The sequence below is a fragment of the Cotesia typhae genome, unplaced genomic scaffold (assembly GCF_013202065.1).
Source record: "Cotesia typhae breed Kobodo isofemale line unplaced genomic scaffold, CoteBio_Ctyphae contig_5, whole genome shotgun sequence".
In the NCBI taxonomy this organism is placed as follows: domain Eukaryota; kingdom Metazoa; phylum Arthropoda; class Insecta; order Hymenoptera; family Braconidae; genus Cotesia; species Cotesia typhae.
Genome location: NW_027423757.1, coordinates 883161 through 905671, shown reverse-complemented (window position 1 = coordinate 905671; position 22511 = coordinate 883161). Strand labels below are relative to the sequence as shown.

The 22511-nt window shown below is 28.0% G+C and overlaps 3 protein-coding genes and 1 long non-coding RNA gene across 4 annotated transcripts; 2 read left to right on the top strand and 2 right to left on the bottom strand.

Annotated features, from left to right (window-relative positions):
* Positions 1-586: 586 nt before the first annotated feature.
* On the bottom strand, positions 587-6471 carry LOC141531565 (uncharacterized). Its single transcript, XM_074249456.1, has 6 exons — positions 6397-6471; positions 4861-5254; positions 3010-4761; positions 1896-2149; positions 1498-1563; positions 587-1232 (listed from the first exon to the last, which is right to left on the bottom strand). The coding sequence occupies exons 1-6, from the start codon at positions 6469-6471 to the stop codon at positions 813-815; spliced, it is 2961 nt and encodes a 986-aa protein (XP_074105557.1). The 3' UTR covers positions 587-812.
* Positions 6472-10000: 3529 nt separating this feature from the next.
* On the top strand, positions 10001-11156 carry LOC141531564 (uncharacterized). Its single transcript, XM_074249455.1, has 3 exons — positions 10001-10401; positions 10476-10928; positions 11014-11156. Exons 1-3 carry the CDS (start codon positions 10023-10025, stop codon positions 11154-11156), a joined length of 975 nt encoding a protein of 324 aa, XP_074105556.1. The 5' UTR covers positions 10001-10022.
* Positions 11157-11193: 37 nt separating this feature from the next.
* LOC141530785 (uncharacterized) lies at positions 11194-12512 on the top strand. The gene is made up of 2 exons (XR_012479796.1): positions 11194-11336; positions 11862-12512. It is a non-coding gene; the product is annotated as an uncharacterized LOC141530785 (long non-coding RNA).
* An 880-nt stretch (positions 12513-13392) lies between these two features.
* Positions 13393-19119, bottom strand: LOC141530619 (uncharacterized). Its single transcript, XM_074247823.1, has 5 exons — positions 19058-19119; positions 18168-18933; positions 15656-15875; positions 15101-15205; positions 13393-14447 (listed from the first exon to the last, which is right to left on the bottom strand). Exons 2-5 carry the CDS (start codon positions 18472-18474, stop codon positions 13766-13768), a joined length of 1314 nt encoding a protein of 437 aa, XP_074103924.1. The 5' UTR covers positions 18475-18933; positions 19058-19119; the 3' UTR covers positions 13393-13765.
* Positions 19120-22511: the final 3392 nt, after the last annotated feature.

The following is a 22511-nucleotide window of genomic DNA, read 5'->3' as shown; positions in this document are numbered from 1 at the left end:
TCGCAAAACTAAAAAAATTACAGTTCGAAATAACATTTTTCTAATTCAAACTTTGAATGTTAATTTTCAAAGCTTTCAATGTAAATATTACATTTTACAATGTAATTCTTATAAAATCTGTCATACTTACAATCTGAAACTGTAATTTTTTCAGTTTCCATCACGAAACGCCACGTTACATTATATAATGTAATTTTTCTATTTTTATTTTTTCCGTGTATATTGTTATAAATCATTATTAATAAATGTACTAAATTCATTCAAATATAGCAAATATAACCTGAAAGACTTTTGGGAGGAAGGAATTGTCCTGAATTTGAAGTAATTATAATCGAAAAGTGTGAAAATGAACAATAGTTACACAGCAATCACATGTAGCTGATAGGGAACTGGAAGAGTTAACATGCTATGAGTCAAGATTTTCAATCATCAAAATTTTATTAATTTCTTATTATTTTTATTTTTATAATATATTAATATTAATTAAAAAAATAATTTAGGATATTTCTAACAACAGAAGTAAAAAAATAACTGATTTTTTATTATTACTGTCATGAATTTATATTTTAATCAATGTTTAATAAATTTAGTACCTAAAGAAGCCATGAAACTGGCAAAAAGTTCTACAATAATTATTAATTAATGTTAATAATACAAAATATCACATGTACCGTAAATGAATTTTATTTTATTTTTGCATTCTCGAAAAATCTGTCATTTTAAAAAGTAAGACGATTTTTTTATACATCCTAACTTGTCATGAGTTTTTATATAATTTCAAGTAATATTAATCTTAAATCTGATGATGGTTTTTACTGTTTTTCCCATTGAATAATTTGAATAAATTTTTCTTTTTCCGCACACTTGGTAACACAGATATTTGGCGTTAGAGATGACGCATTGTCTATTGGATAAGAGGTATAATTACGCTGCCGTTCACATTTTATTATCTTAGAAATTTCGTCAAGCCCAGTTTTTCTGTGCTCTATTGCTTTCTGTATATCTAAAACTTTATCACATGTTTGTTTTTGTAATTCAAAAATCTTTCGCTGTAAAGCAGTTACTCTAGGACTCATTATTTCACATTCTCGATCACATTTATTCAAGCATTTTGATGAACTGTATATTTTATTAAATGTAAATGACGTCAAATCTTCATCTTCAGTTACTACTTTCGATGCCATGAGACATATTTTCTCATGTATGTCAGCTAAATGAGTTAAAGTTAAAGGCTGCAAATAAATAACATTTCAAAATTTTTACTAGAAAACAAACAAAGAGCCAGTATAACAGCCCAGGTGCCAACAGTGAAATTTCTTTAGTGATGAAGCGTGAATTTGTTGATGTATAAAACGTTAAACTGCAGAGATGAATATTATAATAATAAAATCAATTACTCGTATCTTATCTTAAAATTTTATTCTCATCACACACAAAGAAGTTTCACTTTAAAAACATCCACCAACTAATATTGATTACATAAGTAAAAAATCTTACTTCCAACCATTCTTTAGATTTTAACATATTTTCTCTCAATGAAGTTGGTATCCCAAGAACTGTATCCTACAAAAAATAAATAAAATTTGGAGTTATTCAAAAATGAATAGATTGAGAAGTTGAGTTTCAAAAGAGTATCTTCACATTTTTGATTAATCGAGACAAAAAACTGGTTATCTTCAATTATAAGCATTTTTATTTAACTTTTTTAATTTAGCTATAAAGTGCTATCGATTATGAAGCTACAATTTGATTTTCATTTTGAAATTTTTATAATTTTGAAAGTAATTAATATTTAAAAGTTAAAAAAACTGCTCTTTTAAAATATGAAAAGATACCCTTTTAAAAATCAGCTCCTCAATTGCACTAATTAATAAAATCAACATTTTCTCGTTTACTTTAAGAAGTGTCATTTTCAATTGAAGATTCTCTTTCAAATAATTTTTCAGCATCTCGTTTACTTCTGTTAAGTTTCTTATAATATATGTAATATTATTCAAAATATCAACAGATAATTGAGCAATTTTTTTGAGAAGAGGATTGGAAATATCAAAAACTGTTAGATCGTCGTTATTTAACAACATAGTTTTAGATTCCTTTTGTGATTTCTGATTATTCATATCAAGAATGATATCATTTATACAGGATAATCCTTAAAAAAATTTACTCATTTGTCATTATTAATAATAATTACTTAATCTCAAAATATTATTATAAAGGTTTAAATGACGTCGAATAAAAAAAGCAATTCTGATAAAGTAAAAAAAATTTTTCAATATATATTCGGATAGCACTCGATTTACGAAAATTTGTGATTTAAATCACCTTATAGATAATTCGTTAATATTGATTGTTGAATTGAGTATACTATTCCTAAAACAATCGATTCCACCTAATAACTATGATTTTGGTATCCATCGATAAACAGTAAAAAATTCTGCGTAATTGCATCAAAAAAATTAGTGTCAAAAATTTTTGTGTTAAATGTTAAACACTTTTATGGATAAATTTAACATTTATTCTGTTAAATCAACACAAAAAAATGTTCAATATTTAACATAAAAATTTTTAACACAAAATTTTTTGACGTAATGACGCAAAAGGACGTTCTGTGTATATTCCACATGTCTAGTATTATACATGTATTATGTATCTAATTAATTCCTATCAAACAAGGATTATTTAGTAAACTAAACCAATTCAATTAAGTACATAATAATTAGTCATACAATAAGACAAATATTTCAAGTAATAAACAAATTTAATTTTGATTCCCGATTCAAGCTATCCGAATAATATTTTTCTACTGTTGTTAATCTACTACTCAAAAAATCCATGCCTTTTTTCTAGAATCTATAAAAATTTCTCTAAAATAAAAAATAAATGACCTTTAACCCTTAAAATATATGATATTTTTCTGTAAAGAATTATTCATATTATGATTGAATTATTATATCCATTTTTTATCATGACAGAGAAATCGCTAAAATTTGAGTAGAAAAATTACATTACCTTCAAAATGTTTCTTCATGTTTTTATAAATAAATTGATGAAACTTATCGAATACATTTTCATCATTAACACCATAATTTTTAATTGATGATTCATGATCAAATTCTTTCAAAGAAGTGCTAAGAATCTCATGATTTTGTTTTCTCAGACTTTTTTGTCGTTCTGTTTTAACGTGCCGTTGTCCTGAATTTGGTACATCATTATTTTCCTTTAGAGAAATATTTCCTTGTAATTGCTGTTTACTCTCAACTTTGTTACTTGTAAAATGAGCATTGTCTTTAGTTTTCATTCCTATAATTGATTCATTTGTTCTAGGATTTATCTTATTCGAATTTCGATTCTCATTTTGCCTCATTTGTAAATCTGTTTTTATTATTTCTGAATTATTATGCGACACTATATTCCTTTTTTGCAGTTTCTTCAAAGTTTCTTGCTGAATTTTTACATTGTCAAACGATTGATCAGCGACTTCAACATCAAACGTGTCTTTGTCGTCCAACTCAACTTCGTTGAGTAATTTATTTACATTTGTATTGTTAATCATACTATTGTCAATAAGGTCATTGATATCTTTACTCCCCAACTCAAAAATTTGTGTTTCAGTTGGCAAACTATCGTGTATTAATAATTTTTCTTCATGCCTACTTTCAATATCCACATTATCATAATGATGCAACCAGTCTACTTTTTTATTGAAACTAGCATCCTCATGAATTATTAATTTAACCTTATCGATGAGTTCATCATTTACCATTAATGACTTATTAGATTTTACTTCAAGTGTGGACATGTCATTTTGAATTTTTGCAAGTTCCTCACGTAGGTGATTATTATCGACCATACTTGTTTCAATAGTTTCTTCTAAGTTTACGTTGTTACTCCTAAAAATTTCTAATTCATCTTGCAGAGAACTTTTTGGAGAAATGTCTTTTGTTTTCTTTGAAAATTCAGCTGGCGAACGAGTCACTTCTTTTTTTGGCTCATCATATTCTTCATCTGCACCTAAAGAACGCTTTGCCAATTCATAATTTAACTTTTTTTGCTCTTCATTATTTGTTTGAACTGTTTCGAATCTTACATCAAGTTTTTTTGTTTTGAAATTTAAATCATTTTCCATTCGAAGATTATTAATTATCGATTTCACCCTTTCTAACTGATTATTTAAAATCAAATTACAATTTTTTGAATCTTCTGTTTGTTTCTTTAAATAGTCAATACTTGAAATAAGTTCATCCCATTTTTGGGTTAATTCAGTTAATTCGTTTTTTACAGTAAACAAACCATCCTCAGCTATTTTTGTATTATTTAATTTAACTTCTTTAATATCGTGATATTTCTTCAAATTTTCTATTTCTTTTTTTAAAATATAAAATTCTGTCATCAAAGATTTAATCTTTGACTTATAATCATGAAAATTAGACTGCAAGTCATCTGAATGGGTTTGCTTATCGTGAAGTTTCATTTTTAACAGTTCGAGTATTTTGTTCATTGACTTCATATGGTTATTATTTTCATTTAATTGTTTATTAAAAACTAAAATCTCAGCCTTCAAACTTTCATTATGATTTCTTAATGCCACAGTATCATGTTCAATTCTCTCAGATTTTTTTCTTAATGAATTAATATCTTTCTTTGCAGTTGAAAGCGCTTCCTTTTCTTGATTATATCCATATCCTAATTCTTCAATGAAACTTCCTGAACCTACGACATTGTTTAGTAAACTATGAATCTTTTCACTTAAATCATCATGACCTTGTTCAGTCTTATTCAAATCATTACTTAATTTTTTATTGATACTTTCGTATTCTTTTAATTTATTTTTAATTATTTGATTCTCTTCTATTAGACTACTAATCTTCGTTAAGTCCATTTTTTCATCCAAATTTTTATTACTAAGTTGTTTGTCTAACTGATTCAAACTTTGTTCATCACTTCGACTAGTTGATAATTCATTTTGAAGACATTCGAATTCATCTTTATACAATCTCAATTTCTCAGTATTGTCAAAAAGAGCATCTAAGGTTTTAATTTTACGATTTAATTGAGAGATTCCAAACTTGCAAAATTCAATACTTTCCTCTAAACTAATAATATTATTTTTTGAATTTTCATCTTTTGATTTTAATGCTATAGGTGTACTTGATGCAGCTGACAAAAGATGAAAACTTTTTTCTCCTATATTATCGTTAGTTGTTCTTACTTCCGTAACTTCTTGTATATCTGACAGTAGTTTATTTAAACTATCCTGTTTGATTTTCAAATCGTTATAATTTTTTTGCATACTATTTAATTTATCAAGTAAATTATTCAACTCGCTTTTCATACCATTTAGTTCTTTATGCATAAATTTTGTTGACTCAAACTCTGTGGAAAGTTGTTTTTTATAGTTTTCTAGTATTTCTGTAACATTTAGAAGTTTGTTGTGAATTTCGTTGTTCAATGTTTCTAGCTTAGTAATTTTCAATTCAAATAATTTCAATTGCTTTTTACTATCAGATATATTTGTTGTTAATGCTTTCATTTCATTTTCTTCTTGAACTAATCGATTATTAACTTGTTTCAAGTCTTCTTCATTCTTAAACAACTTCTCTCGAAGATGATTGAATTTTTCATTCCATTCAATTCTTTCTTGTGGTAACTTTTTATACTCATCTAAAATTACATTTGAGAATTATTATTTCATTTTTTCACATGTAACTATTGTGAGATTTCAATCAAGTTTACTTATTTAATATAAGATAAATAATCTTGTTTAATAATAAAGACAATTAATCTATTTATGATATAGCTTTAAGGATAAAAATGATTTTATGTCATGGGTGCATTATAAGACGTGCAATTATGTATGAAGGCTATGAAGCTAAGGTGCTTTTCAAAATTACTCATCTACTCACTCTTGTAACAATAAATAACAAAAAATATTTCGTGCTTTTTGTAAATGAATTCACTTATTGGGTAATAAACTTAATAGCTACACTGAAAAAAAAAATTCTTGACTGGAGGGTAAATTTTCTTGGCTCAAGAAAAGATTAAGAAAGATAGAAAATTTCTTGAATGAAGTCAAAGTTTCTTGAGCCAAGAAAATTTCTTTTTGCTCCAATAACTTTTGTCTTTTTTTAAATTTTCTTAGTGTAAGAAGTTTTTTTTTTTCTGTGTACGCTCAGTCTATTATAGGCTTTAAAAATAATTCTAAAAATATTAAAAACACAAAGGCCTAAAAGTCTAAGAATTTTTTTTTATTTTGAATTCTGGGAAGATTTTTTAGAGTAAAATTAGTTATAGATGGCAGATATGAATACTCGGGTGGATTGAGTCGTGTAAGTGGTTCGTTTTAATGCTTGGGAATATGTGAGTGGTGTTTATTTACGGAGTAAAATGTGGTTTTACCAAGAGTCGGATCACGGAAAAAGAAGTAGTAGAGTTGTGCTCTCCATACAAAGAATATCCTGTTAAAGTTGCCATTATCCTTATCCTCACAATACGGATATCCTTTTAGATATGCGTTTTGGATACGCAATAAAAAATATGAGTTTCCATGGATATTCAAAGTGCGCGCCAAAACTCTCAGTTCTAATTCATCATTCAAATTTAGAAAAAGATAATATCTTCACAACTTTAACGAATTTATTCTATCAATTTAAGAGAAACGCCCAACCTGAGAGGGCTTTGACTTTATGACCCTGATTAAATTAGGGAAGAAGGGAGTAAATTGAACCAAAAAAAATTTAGCAATTTTTTGTTATATATTTGAATTAAAACTTAATAATAATTTTTTAACTTCCCGTTGAGAAAATTGAAAATTTACAAAGATTGAAAAGTTTTTTCGGTTTTCGAAAATCAAGTTTTCATCAGATCTTAACGTTTTGTAGTCCTAAGAAGCTTCCCCAACTATTTTTATGATGGTGTCAATCTGGCTGTCTGTATGTGTGTGTATGTAAACCTCATTACTTTTGAACGGCTTGAACGACTTGATCGCGGTTTGCGACATTCGATTTTTTTAGAAATTGAATAAAATTTGGACCGGTTCGGATAGGTAGATTTTGAGAAATAAAAAAAAAAACTAAGAAAAAAAATTTTGTCAAACGTAGTTTTTTTGGAATAACTTTTAAATGGCTACCGATCGATTCCAAATACTAATCAGCTCTTAACATAAAAAAACCACGTCGATCGACGCCAAGCCAGTGAAAGCCGGTTGATTCGTTCGTGAGTTATCGTTGACGAAAAAAAATCGAAAAAAAGTAATGTTTTCAAATTACACCGGAATTTCCCGCCTGATCAATTTGTGTTCAAAAGGATATCATAGAATTTGAAAACCTGCGTGGAATGCTGCCAGCCGCATAAAACTCGGTTACTTCATTTAGAAGTTATTGCGGTTTGCTAATTCAAAAAATAGTGATTTATTAAACTTCCATCAGACTTTTGAGCTCAAAGAGCTTAAAAGTCTAGAACAGCTAACTCTTTTAGCTCGAAGAGCTCAAAATAAAACATAAATTATATTTTTGAGCTTGAAGAGCTCAAAAACGTCATAAGTGCAATTTTAAGCGCTTAGATATGAATTACCGAGAAGTTGCAGGGATGGCCTTTAGGGTCAACCGTTTTCCTAATTTTTTTTTTCTTGAAATGGTAGTTTATTATATCTACTATCATTACCAATCTATAAATTAGTCAATAAACAACGTGAATTCTTAAAAATGATTAATTTATGCAAACGCGTCAAATGATTTAATTGACCCCCGCTTGGGGGCAATTGAACCAATAATATTTAAAATTCAAACCCGAACTTTTAATAAACAACATATTAATTGTTACTTGTTACTATCAGTATTGGACATTTTTAATGCACAGACATTATATTAAATCTGTTCACAATGAATTTAAAAAAAAAATATTTATTATAAATGCAGTCCATCAAAATATTAGGTTATTTTCCTGAGTTTTTTTTACACAAAGTCAAGATGCGCGCCCATGCCTCATGCTTCTCCGTGGTTCAATTGTCTCCGGTACTGCTGATTCATCTGTTCCCATATAAGTTTATGACAATTAATAGTAAATAATAAATAAATAAACTATTATATCACTATAAACGAATTCGGGGATTATAAAGTATAAGTATATGGGTCATTCCATGCCAAATCGACAAATTTATTACCTGACCTCTTTCGATTTCGCTAAAAATTTTCTATCTTTTTCTACCCCCCGAAAGACATTTTTCAGAATTTTTAAAAATTTTTTTTCCAAACTCAAAAAAAGTTACGAATTTTCGAAAAAAACCGCTCTTTTTTTTTAAAAATGCTAGAACTTTTTTAAAAATTGACCGCCCGGGAAAAAATGATCAGACCTGACCATGCCTGTTCATGTATGATCAGGCCTGAAATTAGACCTGATCATGCCTGTTCATGTATGACCAGGCCTGAAGTTATACATGATCATGCCTGATCAGTTCTGTTCATGCCTGCTCATATCTGGAGTACTAAATACGCTCAGGCCTGATCAGGCCTGTCCATGCCTGACCAGACCTATCCATGCCTGCTCATGTCTGTTCATGTCTAAAGTGTTAAATACGTTCAGGCCTGTCCATGCCTGATCAGACCTCTCCATGCCTGATCAGACCTGTCCATGCCTGTTCATGTCTGAAGTGTTAAATACGCTCAGGCCTGTTCATACCTGTTCATGTCTATTCATGTCTGACCATGCCTGTTTATGACTGTTCCTCTCTGACTATAGTCAGAGATATGATAAAAATTTTTTTCTTTGACGAAAAAAATTTTTGGTCATCACAAAAAGTGCAAAATTATTTTTAACATTACGTTTATTTAAATAATTTTGAAATAAAAAATTTATTACATTTTCTATGGGATGTTATGGTCTGCTCTGCTCCTGCCTAATATGAAAATCATTACTTATTATATTATTTAAATAAATGTGATATTATAATGAGATTCGGTTACATAAATAAATTAGGACTATCAAAATATATTATAAAACCAATTTTAACATTATATTTATCATAAACTTATTCGATACTCTATGTACTTCATAGAATTGTTACATCTAATATAGCAGCACAGCAGGCGGGAAATTCAAGGCAAACGGATAACACCAGAGTTAAACAGCATTGAGCATGGTTGGTAGTTGGATGGTTGACCGCTGGTGTTACATCCTTACAATAATATGTAATTATTTTTTTTTTTATTTTATTTTATTATAGAGAATTGCGTACGACTCTATCAAGTACTACTACAACCATAAAATTAAGCAAAATAATTAATTAAAAATAGTAATGGGTTTTCAGACCTGACCATGTCTGATCAGGCCTGATCAGGTCAATTCATGCCTGATCAGGCATGGTCATTTTTCATGTCTGATCAGGGCTGAAGACTCATGCCTGTTCATGTCTGATCAGGTCTGATCATTTTTTCCCGGGCGTTTGGGAACTTTTTTTTTTCAAAATTTTTGTTTTTAAATGTAGTTTTTGAAAAAAAATATGAAAAAATTTTCAGAATCCCAGATATATGAAATATTTTAGTTTTTTTGAAAAAACCGTGATTTTCTCAAAGTTGGACCATTTTTTTTTTTTTTTTTTTTTTTTTCTAAAAAAACTTCAACTAATTCCGCAGTGATCGCCGCATATTTCAGGATGTGATCGCTATTGCTTCTAATTTTTTTACTGTTTAAAAAAAAGTTTTTACAATTTAGTTTATTTTTTTAACTTTTCGGCCAAATTTTTTTAGCTTACTCGTGAAACTTCAGAAGTTGAAAAATAATGTATCTTTCGAAAATTTTAAGTCGTTATCTTCCAAAATTTTTTTTTTTTTTAAATTAAGTGATAATTATGTTTTTGTTTCATATTTGTTCAATTTTTTTGTACTAAAAATCACAACTGCACTATTGAAGTGTGCAGAAAAATATCCTCAGCCGATAATTTTTAAACTTTCGTCTATCGGTAAAAAGAGATCATCTCTACTTTATTCTGTTAAAATGAAGGTTATGTTAAAAGAATAATCGTATCGTTGATGTGTTCAAAGTGTCACAAAGATATAACATTATTAAATAAATTTACACAGTTTGACGGAGAGTTCTTTTTATCGAATTTTTGTTTACAAGTGATTACAATGCCAAAGTTTCGCGATCGATGTTGTAATCCACATAATTTGGAGAACCATCGGAAAACATCATCTTTGCGTAATGTACCACAAAATTTAGCTAATCGATACAATTTGTCAACTGTTGATCGAATATGCAGTTCATGCTATAAAAAATTACTTCATCATTACGCTGAAAGTCTTTCTGATGAAAGTGATGACAATGAACCCGATGAGCGTTCTGAGAATGATGAAAATATTCTTACCGGATCTATAGAAGTTGATAATTCCGGAGGCAATAACCTGACAGGTATTTTTGAAGCTTTTATGTTTCGATGTTCAACTATCATTGTTCTTTGTATTTTCTATTGATTATTTTTTTAGATCCAACAACAAGTGTTGGAGAATCACAAATTCAGCAAAGTAGTTCGTCGTTATCTGAACTCAGTTTGGAAATAACTCGTCCGATCGTAAATGAAGCTTTATTATTATTAAACCAATCTCCATTGCTAGCTAGAAGAGTAAATGATGAAACGTATTTAAACAATAAAGTTTCTCGTGTTGCTGATAGTTTGAAAAAGGCATTAGGAATTCCAAATCCTGTAGATTTTCAATGCAGCAACACAGATGCTGCTGAAATAATTAAAAAATTAAGAGAAAAGTTCCATGATACCAATACGACCAAATCTTTACGTATACAAATGTTGACTCTTATGCCGTCAAGTTGGAGTATTGAGAAGATTGTTGAAGTAATGGGCACAACTACGTATATGGCGCGATTAGCAATAAATCTTGAAGCTGATAAAGGAATATTATCAATACCTGAAAAGAAAATGGGTGAGATATTGACTTACTAACTAATTTTTGTTTGAACAATTTATACGTATTTATATATAATTTTAATCATCACTCAATTTTTCAGGCCATGGATTATCTGTTGAAGTGTCATCAGCTGTTATAAATTTTTATAATGACGATGAAATGAGCAGTCCTATGCCAGGGAAAAAGATTTTGTTTCATTGCGTAATGATGATGGTACGAAAATTCAAATTGAAAAACGCTTAGTACTCTGTAATTTCAAGGAGTTACATAAGATATTTCAATCAAGATTTCCCGGAATTAAGATCGGATTTTCGTCATTTGCATCTTTACGTCCAAAACACTGTATCTTAGCTGGTGGTTCGGGGACTCATACAGTTTGCGTTTGTTCTATTCATCAGAATGTCAAATTAATGATTTTAGGAGGTAAATTAAGTCGATTAACAGAAGGTTCAAATATGCCATTGAAAACTTACAGCGACTGTGTGAATGCTATTATCTGTGACAATCCCAAGACTGAATGCTATTTCAATACATGTCTAAATTGTCCAGGCATTGACAACATAAAACAATTAATTTTCACAGAAATGGATAATCATGCAATCGATGAAATTCGTTACAAACAATGGGTGTCTACCCCAAAAGTAACTCTTGAAACAACGCTGAAAAATGCTTCGGATTTTGTTGATGATTTTTGTGATAAGCTTGTTGGTCTATTACCACATAATTTCATTGCAAAAGAACAATCGGCATATCTAAGAGCGCTAAAAGAATCGATAACCGATAACGAATTCATAGTAATTGTTGATTTTGCTGAAAATTATGCGTTTATTGTTCAAAATGCTGCACCGGGATTCCATTGGAATAACGATCAAGCAACAGTTTACACAGTCGTTATTTATTATAAGGTTAATAATCAACTAACTCATCAGAGTATGGTTATAATTTCAGACTGCTTAAACCATGATTCTATTGCTGTCCATGTTTATTCTGGAATTATTTTCGACTTTATCAAATCTCTTTCGCCCACAGTCTCCAAAGTATTTTTTTTTCGGATGGTGCACCGCAACAGTATAAAAATTATAAGCATTTTAGTAATTTATCCCATTATCGTGAAGATTTTGGTGTACCAGTTGAATGGAATTTTTTTGCAACGGCTCACGGCAAAGGGCCTTGTGACGGAGTCGGTGGGACGGTTAAAATGAGGGCCTCGAGAGCAAGTCTGCAATTACCACCTGATGAGCAAATATTAACACCTGTACAATTTTTTGAATGGGTGTCAAAAATTTGACAAATATAAATGTGCGATTCTCAACAGTTGACGCCTACAATCTGATGAAAGACAAACTAGAAGATCGTTTTAAAAATGCCAAAACCATCCCAGCAACACAGAAAATACATAAAATTTCGCCGTTGGAAGATGGTATAGTGGAAGTTAAGTCATTTTCTTTTTCGGATCAGTCTTTAACTCATAGCACAGTGAAAAAAAGAAGACAATCATTAAGTAAAAAGAAATAAGGAAATAGATGTTATCATAAAGAATAGATGTTATTGTAAATAAATAAACTAATTAATGAATAAATAAATCAATAAATATTAGAACCTGGTCAGAAGAAAATGTTTTATATGAAATACATTCACGGATAAAAAGGTGATGTAAAATTTGTATCACTGTAGACGCTAATTTTGTATCTAATGTATTATGTCCTATACTTTACTATACTATGATACAGCATTTTCTATAGTAGTGAACCGAATATAGCATCACCTGACGTAAAATTTGTATCACTTTTTTTTCCGTGTTGATTTCAGGACAAGTAATAAAAGTGATTTTTATTTATGTAGAAATATGAGGTTGGAAGTATGAATTTAAAAAAAAAAAAATTTTTGGAAGATAACGACTTAAAATTTTCGAAAGATACATTATTTTTTAACTTCTGAAGTTTCACGAGTAAGCTAAAAAAATTTGGCCGAAAAGTTAAAAAAAAATAAACTAAATTGTAAAAAAACTTTTTTTTTAAATAGTAAAAAAAATTAGAAGCAATAGCGATCACATCCTGAAATATGCGGGGATCACTGCGGAATTAGTTGAAGTTTTTTTAGAAAAAAAAAAAAAAAAAAAAAAATGGTCCAACTTTGAGAAAATCACGGTTTTTTCAAAAAAACTAAAATATTTCATATATCTGGGATTCTGAAAATTTTTTCATATTTTTTTTCAAAAACTACATTTAAAAACAAAAATTTTGAAAAAAAAAAGTTCCCAAACGGTCAATTTTTGAAAAAGTTCTAGCATTTTCAAAAAAAAAGAGCGGTTTTTTTCGAAAATTCGTAACTTTTTTTGAGTTTGGAAAAAAAATTCTGAAAAATGTCTTTCGGGGGGTAGAAAAAGATAGAAAATTTTTAGCGAAATCGAAAGAGGTCAGGTAATAAATTTGTCGATTTGGCATGGAATGACCCATATATAATTACTACCATTCAAATTTTATCGATTAATTCAAAAATTAAAATATTATTAAAAAATTTTTCACCTGCCGAAAAAAAAGTTTACATCCCTAAACATACAAAAATCTCAATTTTTCAAAATTTATTAATCATAATAATTTCAAATTTTGATCATAACGGAGTTTAACATATTTAAATCTAATTTCAAGAGGATGCAGTATTTTTTCAATTTTTTCGATTTTTTAAGTCAAGCGGTTCAATTGCCCTATGGTTCAATTGACCCCTTTCTCCTTTATAAAGTTATGTTGCACTCTACTCTAATACAAACTAGAACAAATACTTCGCGTTAGACTTTACAGTGTCTATGGATTACTTATTACTTAAAAATCTCTAAAAATCCTTGCTTATTTAACTTAATTAGGTTTACTAATTTCAAGAAATTTAAATTCATTACTAGATTTTTGAAGATACTCTTCCAATCGCTGTAGTTCCTCAACATTTTGTCTACGTTGATCTAATAGCGTGTTCAAATTTTCATCGTTTTTCAATGTTTCAAGATTTAATTCTGTTAATGATTCATCTTTTTCCAAATTATTAACTTTATTTTTTAAATCAAAAATAGGATTTATGTCCAATTCTCGCTCAGAAATTTCATTATTTTCATTCTTTTCGTTTTTAGATTTTTCATATGTACCTTGAAGGAGCTTCTCATTGGTTAGTTTTTGTTCTAAAATTCTATACAATTCATTTAACAACTTGTCACGCACAATGTTTGCATCATGAAGTTGTGACTCAACCATTTTTATTTGATCTACAAACGAGCTCATTCTAAGTCCATCAAAAAAAATTGGTCTTGATTGGTTTAGTAATTCTATTAATTTATCGTCACGTTTCTTTAATTCTTCTACATAACTATTGATTTCAGTCATCAAAGATTGATAGCTTTTTTTCAAATTTTCAAAGTAAGTTGTTAACTCATCTTTTAAATGTATCACTTCACTGTTCTTCTTTTTTAAAATATGATTCTCTGTTATATCATCTGTGACCTTTTTTCCTTCAAGAATTTTTTCATCTCTATCAATTTTGGTATCAATCCTGAAAAAATTAATAATATTAACATCTCTTTCAATTATTTATCTTTAAACTCCGAATAAATAGGGGAAGATGGCCTAAAACAGATAAGCTTATGCTCAAGGCCAAAAACTTTTAACTTTTGTTTGACTATAATTTTGATTTTTTCAATAAGATTAAATTTTTTAATACAGAAATATATACTTTTCTTCATCGTATACTTAACAGGTTGCACCTACAAAAATAATTTTATAAAAATTAGTAAAATAGTTGACCCTACAGGCCATCGCTGCATCAGCTTCCCGCTAATTTTAAATGCAGAGAGCTCCAAATTTCCCCTATCACGATGTTTTCTGCTCTTTGAGCTTTATTAATTGGGATGAATGATGTCAAAATATGATGGGAATTTCATCATAGAAACATATTTAATAAGTCGATCGCAATTCTCCTAGACACTTTATGCAAGCATATTCAATGCTCATATACTGGAACGTATTTTCCTTAAATCGTAGAGAAGTTACAAAACTCGTCAATATGATGTCTTTTGACATCATTCAAAATAATATCGAAAAATCCGAAACCACAAAAAAGATAATTGAAAATGTCAGTTTCAATTAAATCTTTCATAGAATTTCCTAACATGCATATAGTTTATGTATGACGTATGATGTTCTTACCCTCCATTATCGGCTCGACTGACAACTTCCAAAGAGTTGATGTCTGCAGGAATAATTTCTCTTTCATTTTCTTTCGATTTTGATTCTGGCAGAGTTTTTTTATGCCTTAGATTTGAAATAAATGAAAAAAATTTTATTACTTTATAATATAGTTATCCATATAATAAAATTGGGATGGAATATATTGGTGACTGGTAGAATATATCATAAACTTGAAAATAATTGCAGTTCTACACGGAAAAAAAATTGTTGGAAAAATTACAATTGTCACATCGTAATCCAGAACCAGATTGTCAATATCTTTACTTTCACAATCATATACATTTTAAAATTTACCATCAATTAAAAGTTACATCGTAAACATTCGTATATTGACTATTTTTCAACGCATTTTTACTAATATGTAACTTCGTAAATGATGAAATGTAAAATTAAGAAATTGAAATTATGATTACGATGTGACAGTTGTAATTTTTCCTACATTTGTTTTCGTGTATATTAAAGCGCGCATATTATTTCTTATTCTTCATCAATTATATTTGATCGATACCTTACCTTTGTTGTTCATACCCAGATAGCGTTCTTAATGCTCGTATTTTTGCATTTAACATTTGAATTCCTCTGCAAGAATTTCCATGAGATTCAGGCACTAATATATTTTGTAAATTTAGTAACTTTTCTTCCCGTTCTACTTCATTTAACTTCGATTTAATATTTTTATTGCCATATTCAATAATCAATGGATTTAACGATGAATAATTCGATTTATATTTACCTATTCAATGATCATTAAATAAATTTAAATTATTTTAAACAAAGCCTCAAAAATATAACACATATAAAAAAAAACAAGAAGCTTATTTAGATAAAAAATTGTATCTAGAATTCTTCGTTTGATAAATAATACAAGTACTGACTGAGAGTACCGAAATGAAAAAAATTGTTTTTATGGAAAGAATTATTAAAAAATTTTCTTCGTTTTTCTACTTTTTCTGTTGTATAATTTGATTAATAGTATATTTTTATCAACTTATTATATTATCTAATTATCATTACATTTCTTACTTATATTTTTCGAGTTCAAGATTAACGAATCATGATCAAAAGCTCTGCTGTAGTCTTTAATTTTGTTAAAGGAAAAAATTTTTATAAACACAAACCGCGCAAAATAACTATCTATGGACATTTTGTCACCTTTTTCGTCTCGTTAGTATGCTGCTACGACTATCATCTGGGTTATTCTAAGTAAAGAAGTATACTTAATTTCAATGTTCACGGAAGAAATTACTTTTTTTTAATTGGTTTTTAATAATATTATTATGTTTCAAAACTCACTATCTTGTTGATGATCACTGAAATACATTACTTAAATTTACCTTATTCATTAGTTACAATACCTTAAATGTGCAAAACATCTTTGACTAATTTAGTTCGCGTATCAATAATTTTAATTCAATAGAAATCTAACAAAATTTTTTAATTGTTCATAAAAAAAATCTTTAAAAAATACGAAGGATAAGAAAATCATTGTAATCTAACAAATAAAATAACATAATGTTTCTTTTTCATAAAAATTTACAGCATCTACGCCTTTTTCTTATATTATACATCTCCTTCCCTAGCTTTTTGTATTCCTTTATAAATCACGTTTATTTACTTTGTAAAAGGAAGACATAATCTGAAACAAAACTTATTGAGCATAAAGTTAACAGTCACCCATTGATACGTGATCTAGCCACGCAGTCATATTGTTAGTCACTTCGGTAACGTTGCTCTAATAGATAAGCCCTGTTAGTGGCACTTTTTCTTTCGATGAAAAAATGATTTAATTGGAATAAAAATTAAAAATTTTTTTGATCTAAAGGTCTTAAAGATTAGAAATAATATATTCATAATAGAAATTAATGATTTCATTAATGGAATAAGTGCCAAAATCAAAGAAAGTCTCTGCAATGGGATCCCCGCCACCAATGGGGTCTTTTACCTTAGTTATAAAATGAATCATTGAAGTTGATTCCTTAAAAAAAGTCTATTTCCTTTCACAAAGCCACGGTAAAATTCTTTCTTGTATACTTCTAGTCTCTCCCCTGAATTGAGTATCTTTTCTGGTCTCTTACAAAACAAGATAAAATTAATAACTCGACTGACTACATTGCAGACATGTTCAAATTAGTTGTTTTAATAATAATGTCATATGATTAGACTAAAAATCTAAAATTTACATAGTACCCCATTTCTTAAGATACAAGTACCGCCTCTTAACTTAAAATGACCCTTCTACAGAAATTTACTCACAATGACCGGGAGTGATTTGAATAGTATGGAGGATTAAAAAGATTTTCAACTTCTGCAAAGTTTAATTTTGATTACAATGATTACTTTGCAGGAAACAATATCATTCAACGATACAGAAACTCAAAAAATGCAATTTATTGACTTGTACTTCAAAATTTCATACAATGTATACAATTGTATGTTAACAGCTATCGAGTGCTCGCTAAAAATATTGATTCTACAGATTTAGAAGACATACAAATGAACTATTTAATAAAACCTATGCCTGCTTTCCGAAGATGATGAGACCTTGAGAAATATACTCTTACCTATCGGCACACCCACTTCTACTCAACGAAACGTCGTCATAAATAATATGATCAAAGACGATGTTGGTATTAATTTTTTGGTTCCAAGAGTTCTTGCGTAACGGTACCTGACCAAAATCAATATAAAATCATATCCATTTGGAAAAATATTATATCGTCCACTTCCGTAGAAAAAAGACTCGTTCAGCTCGTGTCAATTACGAACATTCTTAATTGAAGATATGTTTATGACAAATCTAACGTTGAAATTATGGACAAAATAAAAATAGAATGTCGCATTAAAAATGATTGACTCGTATTATGTTTGTTTGTATCCGTTATATGGATTACATTTATGTCTTACAAATGAATGGTTTTGAATTTTATTAGCTGTCTTTCGGATATTATTTTCGTAATTCGTATGATTGTTAAAATACATATAGAAATTTTAAATAAATTTTTCCATCGACATAATAGAGACTTACCGCGTGACTGCAATGCATGTTTAAGAGCTCGGATTTCACTTTCTAATTGCAATTTTTCATCTCGCCATTTTTTTATTTGACACTTCATTACTTCAAGTTTACGTAATGCGAACCCAAGGTCATGTATATCATTTTTCTTTGAGTCATCTTGAAGTGGCTTGCAAATGCAACAGCAACAACGAATTTCGGGGATTTTAAAAGATGAAACATGTTTTGGAAAATTTATCAGAGAAATGGAAAGAGAAGGCGGTGATTTGTGGTCAGAATCACAAACACAGATAGGTTTTCTCAGAATATCGCATTCCATTGATTTGAATAATATGAAAAATTTATATTATTTCAACAAATATTACTATAATTGAAATAGTCTTCCATACCAATAAAAATAAAATAGTATTAAAATATAAAATTACAACAAAATTTTAGGTTTAGTTATGACATGATTTTCATAGTGTCATTTGTTATATTTTCAAATCAAAAATAAACTTTGATTTTTGATAAAAGTCTACTTCGAAGAGAATGATGATTTATTTTAGGCTTCTAATTTACAGATTTAAATTCTTCTTCCTTTAAACATTTTATTAAATATATTTTCTAAATTACAACTATAAATTTTTAAGTGATTTAATTTTAAATTGATACATTGAGAATATCTAGTGCCACAATTTATTGCACAGTTGAACATTTGCTAGTTTGTACTGAGTGATTTTCCTGGAGGCTTATACCCGAGAATCACTCAATCGACTTTGCGGAAAAATTTTAACAACTAAAAAATTATCAATTAAATAATTAACATCCGAAAAATTCGTTAAATTTATTGTTATAATTTTTATAATAATTAACTTAAGTAAAATTGAGTAATTATTGTTACTTAAAAATAATCGACGAACTTTTATTCGTGGAATTTTGGTCGAGCGTCAGTACATTTTTGTGTCGCAGTAAATTCCAATACCCAAGGTCAAATACAACCAAGCTAGCGAATGTTCTAGTAATAAAATTTGAATGCTTCGACTTGTGTCGAATTTTTTTTATAATTGATAAAACGATTAGAAAATTATTAAGAATATTTTATTGAGAATTAATTATTGAACATATTTTATATTGTAAAATTATTTTGTCACGTGTGAATTTAGTAATTTTTGGGATTAATTCCGTGAATTAGTTAAATTAATTTTTATTCCAAATTGATAATTATCAGCGTGGACATTAAGTCCAAAGAATTGGTTATTTTGAGTCAAAAATGTCACAGGAAAATTAGTCAGAATTAATTAATTAAACTTATGTTAATAATTTTGAACTTGATTGTAAAAATTATATCGTGATTGATTTAATTATCAAAAGTTAATTCAAGGTATTAAGACCTTTTGTTCTAAATAATTATTGTTATATTCTTAAGACCATGACAATAGGTTACTTCGGAATTTTAATCTATCTAATATCTTAATACAAAGTTAAAATTAACAATCGGGATTTGAAACTGAATGTTCGTTAAGTCTTTCGGAATTTGATTGTGAATTTGGAATTATCGTCTTACTAATAACTAATGATTGAATAATTAAGTTTACAATATTTAACTAAAATTAAGTACAGTCAATTTTGTTAAAATAAAATCATACAAGTGTGGGTTATGTGTGTGAAGATTAGTGTGGGTCATGCGTAATAGAGTGTTAATAGTGTTAAGTTGGTCCTGGTTAGCCGTTAGTTAGGCTTATATTAAATTGGTTTTATTCTGGTTAGCCGTTAGCTAGGCTATAGTTTATAAGTTTTAATTAATTATAGTGTGAGTGTGTGAGTGAACTTTAGTTAATTTTTTATAAGCGCTTAAATTGTTAATTTTTATTGTTAATAAATACCGATATATTGTTAATTAAGTATTTATTCTTCAACAGCACCTTCCTCCACTCTCTCTACCCTAAGAAAAGATTTCTCAGCTCTGGACCGTTTCCAGGAACCGTGATTAAAAATCCTGGTGGCGCCCTGATAATTATATTGTTGTTAGTTTTGTTGTTTAATTATAAAATTGATTAGGGGCCAACCTGAGCAGGTAAAACTGTTACAATGTAAGTATGTATAATTTTAAAATTAAATCGCTGCTAAAAAGTGATTAAAGATCGCGAACCTTTGAAAAGAAAGCAATAATTAAGAAATTGTTTTCCCACATTTTTTTTATAATTTAAGAACTGCTATAGGACTATGAGATAACAAAACTCTTTGAAAATCTTCTGAAAATTTGAGAAAATTTTCATATCCATAAATTTTCTTTGTACAAATAACTAGTTAAGATATGAATTTAAAATTCATAGAATAAATAAATACATAAATAAAAATAATAATAATAAATATCTATTAAATTGTTCGTTAAAAATTATTAGAAATCTCTACAAGTATCTTCTATCTTCTATATAAATAAAAATAAAATGCCGTATGTATGTCCACGCATCACTTGAGAACAGCTGGACCGATTGAGCTAAATTTTTTTTTGTTGTTTTCAGAATTTTTAGGAGGTTTGTATGTAAAAAAATTTTAAAAAATCCTCCCTCAAAGGGGATCGCGGGGGCGTTAACAATTAATAATTCCCGTTTGTAAACTATAGCTCCTATAGCTTCCAAATTTGGTAGAAATCTTCCGTAAGAGATATATAAATAATCTATGAACGAATTTTACGATAGCTCGCTCCACAGGGGGTTGCGGGGGTGAATATTAACAATTAAAATTTTTAATTTTCAAATTGTAGATCCTACAGACGGTAAATTTAAGTGGAGTCTTCTATATGTGATGCGGAAATGATCTAAGAGCGGATTTTACAACAACCCACTCCCAATAAGAATTGCGGGGGTGGGTGTTAAAATGTTTAATTTCCATTTCCACACTGTAACTTCTAATACAAACTTGAAATTTGGTAGGAATCTTTTATTTGACGATAAATAATGCAAAATTTATTACTTATAATTTTATTAATTTTAGTTATTGCTCTAGATTAATTATTATTGTATTGAACTTATTGTTCAAACTTAAAAATTAATTGATCATTATAATAAAATAAAAAATTATTATAAAAACTTTAGTCATTTTGATTGAGGCTCAGCGAAGCGGACCGGGTCGCTAGTTTAATTTAATTTTTTCTTAGTGAATTAATCTTAATAGTTTTCCAGGTTGAGTTATACTCGATACTTTCTAAATATTTATGTAAATCTATGGCATGTCGTTTTACTTTTTAAAACCAAAAGTTTTTCGAATAAAATCTAAAATGCGACTCATAATTTAACTGTCTTACGATTGTTTCCTAACATATATTTTATTTTACACTAGAAATTTAAATAGCGTGCTACGCATGCGCCTTAATTTCGACCAATAAGGAATCAGGTTCCATTTTTTGCGTTTTGACTATTGACTAACTTCACAATCTGATGTATGTTTATTGTAGGAATTAATATTGGCTTTAATATTAATTCAAATTATCTATAGAAAGTCCTACTAAAAATAAAAAAATTAATAATGATGAAATTTTAATGAGATGGGTTTTGTCTCTTCATCCAATTTTCAACGATTAATGAGTTTTTAGAAGGAAAAAAAATATTTCTATTATATTATAATATAATATATTATTATTAAAATTTTCTTTTTGAAAAATGTTTATTATTAAATATGAAAATAATAATTTTAACATATGAATTTATATTTATTGTTTTAAATTACCGATGAAAAATTACGTGCTTTCCGCATAAAGAATTATAAACTAAAATCTTAACAATCTAAATAACAATGGATACTGAAATATTTCTACTAGTACTTGACTTTATCTGTGAAAATCTATCTTGATTTTTTTTTTTTTTTTTTTTTTTTTTTTTTTTTTTTTTTTTTTAACGATATTCAATGGTTTATGACCATTTGTATTTAAATTTAAATTTTGTTCCTGTGCGAAGTGATATCAACATACCTTTCTCGTAGCACATTTCAGAATGCACCTTTATTACATAAGGTGGCGGCATTTTCATGTCTAGCAACTTTAAAAAATACTTAACTTAGGACCTACTGTATAGAAATTTGTTACACACATTTTATTCAATTAATTAGATATTAATATCAAAATATCCAATATTTATCAAGCATAAAAAAAATTATATTAAAAAATTTGTATCTATTATTTTTTTAAACTGTAGCATTTATACATCAAATTTTTTTTCCCAATATCAGGAATTTTCTATTTAATTCTAAATTTTGTTTGAGACCTAATTAGAAAAATAAAATTCCTAAAAATATATTGAAACTACTTATTGTTAAGAGCCACTCGTTTAATCTAAAATATCATCATCTATCTGATATTAAAAAATTATAAAACACAAT